At 35.2% G+C, this 14,084-nt stretch overlaps 1 protein-coding gene across 1 annotated transcript; it reads left to right on the top strand.

Moving 5' to 3' along the window:
* The first annotated feature begins 1,232 nt into the window (after nt 1-1,232).
* Nucleotides 1,233-13,874, top strand: LOC140448734 (uncharacterized). The gene is made up of 2 exons (XM_072541845.1): nt 1,233-1,665; nt 13,861-13,874. Exons 1-2 carry the CDS (start codon nt 1,233-1,235, stop codon nt 13,872-13,874), a joined length of 447 nt encoding a protein of 148 aa, XP_072397946.1.
* Nucleotides 13,875-14,084: the final 210 nt, after the last annotated feature.

Genomic DNA, 14,084 nt, shown 5'->3' with positions numbered 1-14,084 from the left:
TATTTTTTAATCACATAGAACGTAATAAAACTTCATTTTTAGGACGATATAAAGCATTAGTTATGAAAAGATTGGTATAAATTATTTAAGTATAGTTAAAAATTTACAACTTGTCAATCAAAAGCGATCAAATTGTTTTTAAAAGAAGAAAACGAAAAGTTAGGTTATGTGTGTTTAAGAAGAATATTAGAAATGGAAAAATAGTTAGTGACACACCTGATTACTCTGTGACGTCTTTTCATTCTTATCGTAAAAGAACTTTAGGTCTAACTTTTGATATACTCGCTTTGTACCTTTGTATTCAAATAGAATGTAAATAAAATATATTCCTATTATTTCACCATCTAAATCACTAACATAAAAACGTAAATGTTTGCAAACAGCAGCAAATCACAAACACCAAATGCCAACAAGCATTTCTCAACGTTTTATATACGAGCGAAGATAACACACCAAACAATGCATTCAAGAATAAAATAAACTTTTGCTGCAGATTCAGATAAGAAAGCGAAAAAACACGATATACGTATATGCAGTGACGGGGAGTAACTTTAAGAGTTGTTTGGATTTTTAAATATATGATGAAATACGCGATGCCGTTGGGAGATCTGAATTGTTCGTGTCAGGTACAGTCAATAAGAAACTTTTGAAATCTAGCTGTTTAAGCTCACACAAATCGTAAAATAACCTCTATATCATTGAAGATTTCATAAAGGCGAATGAACTAAATATGTAAGAAAAAGATAGAGTAGAAATAGAGAAATGAAAAAGTTGTAGAAGTTGTAGGAAGTAATGATATGATAGTGCCATGTAGCCCAGTCTAGTTATGCAAAAAGCATAAAATTTCACGGCAAAATTTTTCGCAGCTATCTGAAGATTTTAAGACATAGGTGGAGGTTACTAGATGATGAATAGATGAAAAAGTACTCGTATTTTTACCTTGCGTTTTTTTTAACAATAATTTATGGTCACAATTTGATTTTTTGTCTTAAGTTTTTTCCCTTATATTTTACATAAACAATATTTACATCATTTTTTTATATCAAGACTATTTTTATTTTCCCGTTTTTTAAATTAAAATTGATAAATAATTTATGGAGATATTTGCAAAAAAGCAGTTTTTTTTGCACTAATTTATAAATTTTTTATTAACAAAATAAAATGTTATTAATACATTTGAACATCGAGGAATTAACGTCAAGGGAGGCACAAGCTCAACAAAATGCGCCAAAATGGATACGAACAAACAAAAACAGTTTCTACTAGCCACATACAACATCCAATTGATGGCTAAAGATGAAAAGGTCTACGAATTAGAAGAACTATCCAAGATAAAGTGGGATATTGTAGAAGTGAAAATAATAGGCGAACAATGCATGTATCTAAATTCTGGAAATCGCCTATACTATACAGGGAAAATAGACGAAACATATGGTGGAATAGGATTTGGTGTCAAAAAGTATCTCACACCATACATTTCTACATATAAAAGCGTTTCTGATAGAGTAGCTTATATTATAATAGACCTAGATGATAAAGCCAAGATCAAGGTTATACAAGTGCATGCTCCCACAACAACACATCAGGAAGAGGTAGTTGAAATGTTCTACGAAGATTTGATAACAGCATTAGCAGAAAATGATACAAAGTATACCATCATTACCAGTATGGAAGATTTCAACGCAAAATTAGATAAAAAAGAAGAAAATACTAAAACTAAAATAGGGATGCATGGTTATGGCACACGAAATGAAAGAGAAGAAAAATTATATAATTTCTTAGAACAACAAAATTTATATGCCATGAACGCACACTTCAAGAAACCAGCAAACCGAAAATGGACGTGGATATCTCCCGATAAAAAGACGAAAAAGAGATCGATTACTTTTTGTGTGGGAACAAAGACATTTTTGAAGATATAACTGCTCTCAATCGATTCACAACTGGCAGCGATCATCGCCTTTTAAGAGCAAGGATTCTTGTTAAACAGACGAAAACCAGTAGAAACAGGCTACATAATTATTGTAATCAGATAGATCAAACTAAAATGCAACAGAAGGGAGATGAGTACAGAGAAGTCTTAAGAAAAGAATTTGTAGAACATTATCAACAAGAATAGTCCGACATGAACACAATTAATAAAGAAATGCAACGAAAGCTCTTAAAGACAGGACTAACTGTAAGAAAACGAAAAATAAAGAAGACAGAATAAGTGATGGAACAAAACGGTTGATGGAAAAGAGACGCACATTTCTAAGCGAAGGAAAGCGAAACACCGATGGTTTCAAAGAATTGAATAAACAAACAAAGAAGGGAGTAAAGGAAGATTTAAGGATCTACAATGAAAACAAGGTAGAAAAAATAATAGAAAAAAACCAAGGCGTGAAATGCTTAAGATCAAACTTAGGAAAGCCTATAATAATCTCATTGAAAGATAAAGATGGAAAAAAAATAAGAGAAAAGAACGAAATCCTAAAAGTTACTCAAACATTTTACCATGATTTATATTCCTCAAATAAGAACCCATATAACACTGCAAAGGAAGATTTTAAGAGAAAGATAAGGAATGTCAACTCAGAAATACTCCCTAACATAGAATCCTTCGAAATAAAACAAGTTATGGCACAACTAAAGAACAATAAGGCTCCGGGCCCAGATGGAATACTTGGATAAATGTTGAAGGAGGGGAGTGAAATTATTCCCGAAGAATTGAAAAATGTTTTCAACGAATGTTTTCACAAAGGAGAAGTCCCAGATGATTAGAATGAAAGTTTGACAATACTTCCCTTCAAAAAAGGAGACAGGAGAGATCTGAAGAACTATAAGCCAATCTCCCTGCTGTCCCAAATGTACAAACTGTTTATTAGAGTAATAACTAACAGGTTAACGTCGAAGCTTGATAGCTATCAGCCGGTAGAGCAGGCAGGATTCCGAAAGGGTTACAGTACAGCGGATTATCGTCTTAGACTCAGAACGCTAATAGAGAAAGCCAATGAATATCACTTGAACTTATACATTGGCTTCGTTGATGAAGGGCTCGGGTGTAAATAATGGTATCTGACAAAATTGACGAAATTAAGTTTTTGCATGAAAACAATGGTATATGCAGTTCTAAACAGGAATCTTTTGATATTTCGTTGTTCAAATGGCAGCTAAGTGACATCGAATTTGTGTAAATAATGGTATGTGTAAAACATGAGTGTCTCCTTTAACATTTAAAAAATGTCACATACCATTTTTTACACCCGAGTCCTTCGATTATGAAAAGGCATTCGACTCCATAGAACTTTGGACAATAGAGAGAGCTATGAACAACTGCAGGATAGACTCCCGATACAGAATGCTAATACATAATATTTACAAGAAAGCTACAATGAAAATACAAATAGATGCGAAAACCAAAGCTATACCAATCAACAGAGGCGTTCTCCAAGAAGATGTTACCTCACCAAAACTATTCACACTTGGATTGGAAGACGTGTTCAAAGACATTAACTAGGCAGATAAAGAAATAAATGTTAATGGAAGAAAACTGAGTTACTTGACATACGCTGATGACATTGTAATATTCGCTACAAGTTTCGAAGAACTACAGACGCAACTATTTCAAGCTTCGGAAAAAATAGGTCTTAAAATGAACTTGGAAAAAACAAAAATAATGACAAATACATCGAACATTAGAGAAATAACGTTGAACGATATAAATTTAGAAACAGTAAGCGAATACATCTACCTGGGGCAGATAATGAAAGTTAACAAAGAAAATCAAACTGCCGAAATTACCAGAAGAACAAGGTTAGCGTGGGCAGGATTTGGAAAACTGAAATGGATCTTGAAAACCACTAAAATAGAACAATATTTGAAAACCATAATTTACGATCAGTGTATCCTCACTATACTCAGACGTGGACGCTCACCAGGTCTAATATGGATAAAATAGTAAAGGCACAAAGAGCGACGGAAAGATAAATGCTCAGGGTGAGACTTATAGACAAAAAATCAAACAAATGGATTAGACGCAAAACCAAAGTAAAAGACGCAGGAGAAGAACATGCTGCCAAATTAAAATGGAGCTTCGCAGGACACAATGCTCGACTGAAGGATAAAAGATGGAACCACGAAATACAACAATGGAGATGGTTAGGAAAGAGAATCAGAGGAAGACCACAAATCAGATGGGCTGATGACATTAAGAAAATCGGAGGACACAACTGGAAGCAAGTGGCGCAAAATAGAAAACACTGTATTGATTTGGGGGAGGCCTATGTCCAAAGTTGGATTACTTAAGGCTGAAGAAGAAGACGAATATTGTCTCTACGAGGAAACTATTTATAGTCCATCTGTGAAGAAAGACTCCCTCCTCCTTTATCAGAGGTTGGAACCGATAACAGTATTGTTAAGTTATTCGGTCCACCCAACAGCATTGCTGGTGGAATTTAATAACTCAATAAATAAAGCAGATGTTTTTATTGCTTGTAACAAAAAATTGATCATCAAATAAAAATAAAATTTAATTTTTTAAACGATAATTTTCAGGTCCTGTAGTTTATCAAATATATTGCGAAACGAAAATAAAATATAAAAATAACGTAAGTTATTTATGAATGAATTTAAAAATTACATATGGATAGCGCAATACACACCCGGTCTTTGATAAAACAAAACTGTTCCGAGCAAAAATAGCAGAATGTGTGATGAAACACTATTAGAAACATAATTTATTATATTTTACGCAAAAGGATTATATCTCCATTCATACCGCGAAGAATACACTGCTCGAGATGATGAAGAAGAATACGATTATTAAATCAAGTCAATTATAATATTTATAAGTATACTGTTGATGCCAATTATGGATAATTTAGTTTTTCTGATATTTTAGAGACATGTTAATTTTTACTCGTCTTCTCTCCATTCTTTATAATAGGTAATATTGTATTTTTTGATTCGATTCCTTGTGTTATCCCTATACCTTTTTCACCGATGACAAATATTTTTTTATGTCATACTAGTTTCTTCTTCTTCTCATGGCGCCGTCTCCTTTCGAAGGTTGGCGATCCAAATGGCAATTGTAGTTTTGGAAACTGCTGCGCGAAAGATTTCTACGGATGAGCGGTCGAACCATCTCCTTAGGTCTTTCAGCCACGAGTTCTGGCATCTTCTTACTGATCTTTTGCCCTGTACTTTTCCTACCAGTATAACTTGAAGTAATTCATATCTTTCGCCTCTCAACACATGACCCAAGTATTGCATTTTCCCTCTTTGATTATTCTTAGTAATTCTTTTTGTTTACACATGCGACGAAGTACCTCAACATTAGTAACTCTTTGTACCCATGGAATTCTTAACATTCGTCTGTATATGTACATCTCAAAAGCATCTATTCTTTTTTCTATTTCAGAGTCCATTGTCCAACTTTCACAGCCATACAGTAAGACAGAAAACACGTAACATCTGATCATTCGGATTCTAAGCTGCAGACTAAGATCTGATCTTGTAAAAAATGTTTTCATGCTCATGAATGTTTTCCTTGCTTGTTCGATTCTTGGTAGGATTTCTTTTTTTGGATTACACTGACTATTGATATTTGCTCTCAAATATTTTATGGAATTTACCTGTTCTATTATTTGACCCTTGTCATACATCTGTACGTTTATACGTACTAGTTAATTATTGTGTTTTTATTGCTTAATTACCAACTACGTAATAGTGTACTTTATGGCCCGTACGGACGTAAAGAAACAAACAAAAAGATAATAACATTTTCGGAGCGTATACTAACATATTTATTTGTAGATGCAATAACGAATTACATAGTATGACATAAAAGTTTGTATGCACCGCGGGTATTAATAGATGTATATGCCCTCTGGGCATAAACATCTATCTAATACCCTTGGTACATAAATAACTATTTCGGCCCATTAGGATTTCTCCCTTGTTACCTTGACTACATGTTGTTCATTCTGCTTAATTCTCGTGTTATCTGTCGCAATTTATTTGACTTTGCAGGTTCTCTTACTGTCTTTTTTTCATCATTACTGTTTTTCCAGTTGTTGTTTTTTTACATGCTTGTACGCTATAACAGTTCATACAGGTCTTTTGCTTGGTGTAACCTAAAAGTGCCAGGGTTCCCTGTTGGTTAACCATACAGTGTTCGTCTTCTGCGGTCCAGCGCCTTGCAGTCGCATAGTACATGTTTCACAATTTCTGGTTCCTCATCGTAGAGTCTGTAGTTAACATCTCATACGATAAATAAATAAATCTTCAGAAAACATATCAAAGAATTACATAAGCAAAAATACTAAAATTACCATGTTTACGTATATGCTGCAAAAAAATTTATATCGACAATAAAATCATAAACTTAAAAAAAAACGCTTATTCAATACTCAAAAAATGTAAGGAAACCTATTAAAATAAATGAACTTATTAGTAAATGACATTCAGCCTATATCGCCGGAGTCATGGGCGCTGAGGGCGAGGTGCAAGGGGGTGCAGTCCGGAAAGAAAGTACATATCTATAAGTGTTTAGTTCTATATTTTATATTGGTTAATAGTATGTGTAGATGCAAATGCACCCCCTGAAAAGTAGATGCCCCCCAGTGAAAATAATCTTGGCCATGGGGAGTAGAACCTATTATTTTAAAATTACTATGAGCAAAACAAATACAATGGAATTAAAAAGAAAGACAACGATCGCTTTAACTCGAGGAAATTTGGTTGTGTAAGAAAACATTTGGAGTATGCTTTCTCGTTCGAAATTCTAAAACGCAATTCTTTAATGTTTAATAGAAACTTTATGAGATTTTTATAAATACATACGAGATAAAAAATGCGACAGTTTTATATGAAATACTTAATTGTACGTGAGCGGAAAACATTTTGTACATTTAATATGCTATATTAACCGACAACCGCCTTAATAGCGCAAAGGAGAGGGAGGTAATTTACAGAATTCGTCTGGGAAAGGAAATTTTATATTAAATAAAAAAAAAGTCTGATGTCTACAGGATCGGTACTTGTCCGAGATACAACAGTCGTTTGGATATTACAAGCGAATCTTTGTGCAAATAATATAGCGTTTAATTACTAACATAGCAAACATTGTTTATTTTTACCAGTATATATAACTACAAACGACGACTAAAAAATTATTGATATTGTAACTTGTAAATGACACGGGTGATTGCCTTTGCTTACTGATAGTGATAACCGTTTATGTTTATTTCTTTTCTTAGTTACAACAAACAAAGACTTTACTGTTACTCGATAAGTAAAAATAACTTGATTTAGCTGCAAGACGAACACGTTTGATAAGTTTATATAAATAGTGTTTACATATGTGCAGAAAAACATATATGTTAGAAATTCCAAATTTAGACATCTAAATATCAAAATATTTTCATTTATGTCATATACTAAAATCTCATGTACCGAAAGGGTAAAGCTGTAGAGCTACTTCAATTATAATTCAAATACTATATAATATATTCTAAAATCATGAGAACAGCCTCTCTTACATAGTCGTTCTTCATTTCTGCCTACGATTGTCTAATATTCGCTTTTCTGTGACATGTTGTACTGCCTTGTTTCCTTATCTCACAGTCCCATCTTAGATTTGGACGTCTCCTTGGTCTCCTGACGCCTATTGGATTTTCCCCTCTTTGTCAACCATTTTACATCCACTCCTGAATGTAGGTATCTCCCAATTGATTCCATCTTTCTCTATCTTGCGCCAATCTAATCCACTATTTGCCTGCCACTGCTCTTATGTCATCTACCCATCTTTTTTGAGGTCTTCCCATGCTTCTTGTTGTCGTCCTTGGTCTCCATTCTAGAATTCTCAGTGTCCACCTGTTGTCATTATATCGGGCTACGTGACCTGCTCAGCGCCATTTAATTTTTGTAATTTCTTCCACAATATCCCTAATCTTCGTTCTACGTCTTATCTCGGTGTTTTTAATCTTGTCTCTCCAGTAGGATAGTGATTAGTGATATTCCAAGTAGGATTCGTTCTATTGCTCTTTGTGTTGTTTCTAATTTTTTTACCAGATTTTTTGGTAAGGGCTACTGTCTCCTAGCCATAGGTACAAACTGGTAGTATGCATGTGTTATACAACTTTTTCTTTAAGTGTACAGGAATGGAGGTGTTTTTCAAGATATATGCTAGTTTGCCGAAAGCGCCCCATGACAGTTGTGTTCTTCTTTTAATTTCAGCATCTTGATTTGGTTTTCCTAGTTTGATGACATGACCTAGATATACATAATGTTTAACATTTTCTATGGTATGATTTTGTATCGTTATATTTGTCTGGTCTCGGCTCAGTATTTTTGTTTTACTGTAGTTCATTTTTAAGCCTACCGCTCCTGAAACTGTATTTAATTGTTGTAATATATCATTTAGTTCTTGGATAGTATCGGCTATTAAAACTATGTCATCTGCGAATCTCAAGTGGTTTAAACATGATCCGTCGACGTTGATACCCTTGTTGTTCCATTCTAGTTTCTTAAAAATGTCTTCTAGAGCAAGGGTAAATAGTTTGGGAGAGATGGTGTCTCCTTGTCTTACTCCCCGTTGTAGTCTTATGGGATTAGTTTTTGTGCTTTCGTCCAGCTTTATCTGCATGGTGGCATTTTCATATATGTTTTTAATTATGTTAGTGTATCTTGAATCTATACGTGCATTTTGTAGAGATTCAAGCACTGCCCATAATTCGATGGAATCGAATGCTTTATGGAAATCGACGAACGCCATATGAATTGGAACATTATACTCGGTGCATTTTTCTATCAGTGTTCTTACGGGGTACAAGTGGTCTATGATACTAAAATGTTTTCTGAATCTAGTCTGCTCGATAGGTTGATAGAAATCAAGCTTATATGTTAGACGGTTGGTTATCTTCTTCTTCTTCCCACTTTATAAATAGGCAAAATGCCTGTTTTACTTCGGTTTTTAGCCTCAACTGGCGTTGTCTGACCATATTTTCCTCGGTCGTCTCAATGATCTTCTTCCATTTGGCGATTTGTCTCTTGCTATTCGTACTATTCTATTTTCTGTCATTCTTCGATGTGTTGATTTCATTCCACTTTTCTTATTTTGGTCCACGCCTTTATTTCATCTATACCACATCTCGCCCGTATTTCCTCACTTCTTACTCTGTCTCTTAGAGTTTGGTTTGTTATTTTTCGTAAGACTTTCATTTCTGTTGTTTCCAGTAGTCTTTGTGTTTTCGCCGTATCTGCTCTTGTTTCCGCTGTGTACGTCATTATCGGTCTTATTGTTGATTTATATATCGTGGTTTTCGTTTCCGGTTGGTTATGATTTTACTTATAAAGTAATTTATACAGATGTGATAGCAAGGATATTGGTCGGTAATTCTCGATGTTTGCTTTGTCTCCTTTCTTGAATAGTAGAATGACTTTGGAGTTGTACCATTCTTGAGGAATCTTTCCTTCATCAATTATATACCTGTTCCATTTTTCTGCCACCAATTTTCAACATTTCAACTGTAATTTTTTCTTCTCCCGGACATTTATTCGTTTTAAGTCGATTTAGGGCCATTCTTATTTCATAGTCGGTTATGTCCGGTATTTCTTCTGAGCCGGTGTTAATTATTGTTCGTTCAGTACGTCGTCGTTGTTGAGACAAAATAAATTTTCGTTGTTTAAGTAATTGTACAACATCTCACCCCTTTTTCGTTCCTGTTGTCCAGCCCAAAGCGACCGTAAATTGTGTGTCGCCCTCTTCTTTTGTTCCAATTTTTGCATTAAAATCTCCTGTGATTATTACGAAGTGTGATTTTTTTTGGTTCCTTGCTGTTGTCAGATCCTCGTAAAATGATTCAGTTTCCTCGTCTGTTGAGTTTCCTGTCGGTGCATATCCATGTATTATCTGTAAGCTGTATCTGCTATTCAAAGCGATGACAAGATATATGTTTGATACTCCACAGAACTTTGTTACTTTATAGGGAGCTCGTTTGTTTATCAGGAAAGCTACACCGCCTATGTGATGATTTTCTACGGAGTTTTTCTGGTATAGCTGGTGACCAGATTTTAAGATGGTACATGCTTCTCCTGGTAAGCGAGTGTCGCACAGTCCAATTATATCCCATTTGATATTTGAGAGCTCTTGTTCTAGTTCGTCAAGGTGTTATTGGGTCCTCATAGTTCTTATATTGTAAGTGGCTATACGAAGCAATGATGGGTAGTTTTTCTTATTAGATTCAGTCAAATATTTGCCTCCCCCAGAATCCATGGGACTAACTGTTTGCTCAGTGTGAGATTCTGAGTGTATAACTCTACTTACCTGGGGTAATTTCGTATTGATACTCGACATCTTTAACTTGGGAGGTTCTAGCATATTTAAAACGCCACGCTTGCCGAGCGGGTTGGCGAGTGATTCTATACAATCCCTAAAATCAGGGAATTGTCACTTCCGCCATCCACGCCGTACCGAAGGTATTCTTCTCCGCCGTGGCTGCCGTTGTGGACTTCATCCGTGGCCCTGGATAAGGGACACTAAGCAGCTGCTAGTTTCCCGGGTCAGGAAACCCCTGAAATCTGCGGAGGGCAAGGATTGATTCATTTTCCCTGATAGGACTATCCAGAGGAGTTCCTACCCGCTACCCGCCTATTGGTACCACGGTGTAATTCTAGAGGACCACCTATTGTCAGTTCTTCTCGCTAAATATCCCGCCCACTGCCATTTTAAAGATTTAATTCTATGGATTATATCAGTAACCTTGGTTTTCTGTCTGATCCATTCTATTCTTTTTCGATTTCTCTTTGTTATACCTAGCAAGCATTGTCCCAGGTGCACATATTTGTCTACTGTATCTACTGTATCTACAGACCAATACATACGCGGCAGAAACACGACCTGACACAGAGAGGACAAAAAGGATGTTAGAAACAGCAGAGATAAAAACAGAAAAATTGATTGAAGGCACATTGAAAAACAGAGTCATGTTTACATAAAAAAGAAGATATATATATATATGTATATATATATATATATATATATATATATATACATATATACATATATACATATATGTTCCTATAGGTATATATTATCGGAAAATCTCCGGTCAAATATGTGGCTATTGTGATCTTCCGAGAGAAAAAAATTATTTGCCTGGACTATTTTGACTACAGTGTCCTACATATTGTTAATTACTTTCAAACATTCGGCGCTAAAATATTTTTGCTGTCTTTCATACTATGCAGAATGAAAGAGGAGATAAATCTTATAAAAACTTATATGTAATTACCTAATTACAATTAATTTGAAATGCGGAATCCATAAAAGGGTATCACATTTAGCATTCTAATCTTACAATACATTCACACAGTACAACAATCGAAAAACTAGAACAATAAGGAATTGGATGTTTTACCTATAATAATCCTTGCATTTTTCCATTATCGACCAGTAAGTCCTACAAGGACTTCAAAGTACTCTCTGTACAAGGAAGTGGTAAAAATAAACATAAAATACCAGAACGCAATAGAATTCGCTATATAGAGAATCTCCGAACCATGTCTTGTCTCACCAAACACAGAAGTGAGTCAATTTATTGTAAAGAAATCAAAGAAGGCATCTAGATTTACAGCTTTTTGCAAGCGAGTTGTTTAAGGAAAAATAATAATTGCGTTATTCTCGGTATTTGCATGTAGATTTGGAATGAGCGAGAAATTATTTCAAGTGTAAAGTGGCACAAAAAGTTAGTCCCGGTGTTTTTGCAAAGTTCGAATGAATTCATTAAAATTGATAAATATAAAATTTTCGTCTTACTTCAATCTCATTAAATCGCTCTTGTCATACAATGTTGTCTATACGATGTACATGCCATAAGTTTTTCTGATGTCAGAAAGTGGAAGGGGGTACCCGAAAATGTGTCTGATTTAGTCATGTGTTTTAATTTTTCATTATAAAATAAAAATAAACAAACGTAACATAATAAACATACTTAAAAAATGTTAACTGAACATAAATGCAACAAATAGCTACAAAAAACAAATCGATATACTTTTATTGTACTCGTAGTTCCCTACAGTTCTGATATACACCTGTAATATGCTCTTAACACATAAATGCATTGCATCTGTAGCAGGAAAAACGAGTTTTTCTATTCTTTCTCCAGCCGCAGTAGATGCACCTTCTAGCAGGTAATGCCGTCTCTTCATATTCCGATGCATCACATTAAGATATTTCCATAAGCTCAGCTTCAGCGTCCTCGGAAGATTGCTAAGAGCTGCTTTCCTTTTTAAATGTGGATGAACTGATGCGTTTGCTAAATCTCTTAAAAAATTTCGTCTCCGTATACACTTCTCAACAATTGAAGTGGATATTATGAAAATGTGTATTTTATTTTTTGTTCATAAGGTCAAATAGAAAAATGGGGTGATATAAATAAAGATTTATTTTTACTTCGTATTTTCATACAGATGAACCGAAAGAATGAAATTATTTAAGAAAAAAAAATAGAAAATAAACAAAAATTGTAAAATTAACAACCTAAAATTTCTATTCCTGCTCAATTTCTAATATCCCGAAAAGAAAAATAAATAGTGTGTGGGTCCACCTCTGTGTCGCCTTAGTGCTCTAACTTTATTTGGAAGACCTCTTATTGAATTATTGATGAACTGCTGCGGTATACGTTCCCAAATCACGCGTAATGTATTGGCCAACTGATCTAAGGTTTGGGGCGGTTGAAGGAGCCTGTTTTGTTGCCTAGACATTTCGGCTCAAACATGTTCAACGCAATTCATATCAGGTGAACACGGTGGCCACTTCATTCTTGTAATGCCATGAGCTTCTATATACTCGTTGACAATTCTCGCACGGTGAGGGCGAGCATTATCATCACTCAGAACAAATTGTTCGCCTATTGCACCAAAAAATGGGACAACTATTGGTACTATGACTCTGTCTCGATATCGTGTAGCAGTCATTGTCTCATTAATTAAGACGACTAAGTCCGTGCGACCGTCAAAACATATGCCTCTCCACACGCAAACGGATCCACCTCCAAAAAGAGTGGTTGGGACTCTCAGATTTTCATTGTAACGCTGTCCTCTTTCCCTCCACACCAATATTCGGCCATCATTCGTATACAAACGAAATCTGGACTCGTCAGTAAAGAGACAATTCCTCCAATTTTCGAAATTCTACTGATAGTGTTCCATCGCCCAGCGATATCTGCATGCACGCAGCTCCCTAGTTAGTCGTGGATGAGTAGCGCGCCGTCTAGCCCTTAAATCGGATGCATGTAACCGTCTTCTGGCAGTTTGACTGGAAATCGCTCGTCCAGTAGCATGTCTGAAGATACTGTTAATTCTGGAAGCCGTGAATGTTGGGTTTCTTCTTGCCGTCAGAACTACAAAACGGTCTTGTCGACGAGTTGTAGATCGTTCTCTTTCTCCTCCATGCCTGTATGTTGCAGATCCAGTTGCTACATACCGATTCCATGCACGACTTATCTCACTTTGCGACACATTTAGCCTCATAGCAACCTCTTGTTGAGTTATGCCTTGTTGGATCCAACGAACTAATTGCTCGAGCTGCACTAGTTCTAAACGTCTTTGCGGCATAATGTTTTTGTGATAAATAGATTTCTTGAGTTATTGATAACTGGTAAAGCCAATACAAGCACTTTTATACCAATGATATATTCATGTTTGGAACAACATGTCAAACAAAATGTCAACAACAAAAGTAATGATAATTTAGTAAGACGTATTGCCTCCTCTAGCTCATATAACATCTAGACAACGTTGTGGCATACTTCCAATTAATCTTCTTAGATAATCTTGATCGATATTATCCCATTCTATGGTTAACAACCGTTGCAGGTCCTGAAGATTAGCTGGCGTCACATTACCTGATCTCACCCTTCTGTAAAGATGGTCCCAAACATGTTCTATTGGATTTAAGTCCGGGCTGTGTGCTGGCCAATTCAAAACTGTAAATTTACCTCTCGAAGGTACTCGGTAACGATTCTTGCGACGTGTGCGCGTACATTGTCATGCATTAAAACAAAGTCATTACCAATAATGGGGCGTAAGGAACAACATGC

Source organism: Diabrotica undecimpunctata, chromosome 8, assembly GCF_040954645.1.
Source record: "Diabrotica undecimpunctata isolate CICGRU chromosome 8, icDiaUnde3, whole genome shotgun sequence".
NCBI lineage: Eukaryota > Metazoa > Arthropoda > Insecta > Coleoptera > Chrysomelidae > Diabrotica > Diabrotica undecimpunctata.
The sequence above is the reverse complement of the archived record's forward strand: the minus strand, read 5'-3'. Positions and strand labels throughout refer to the sequence as shown.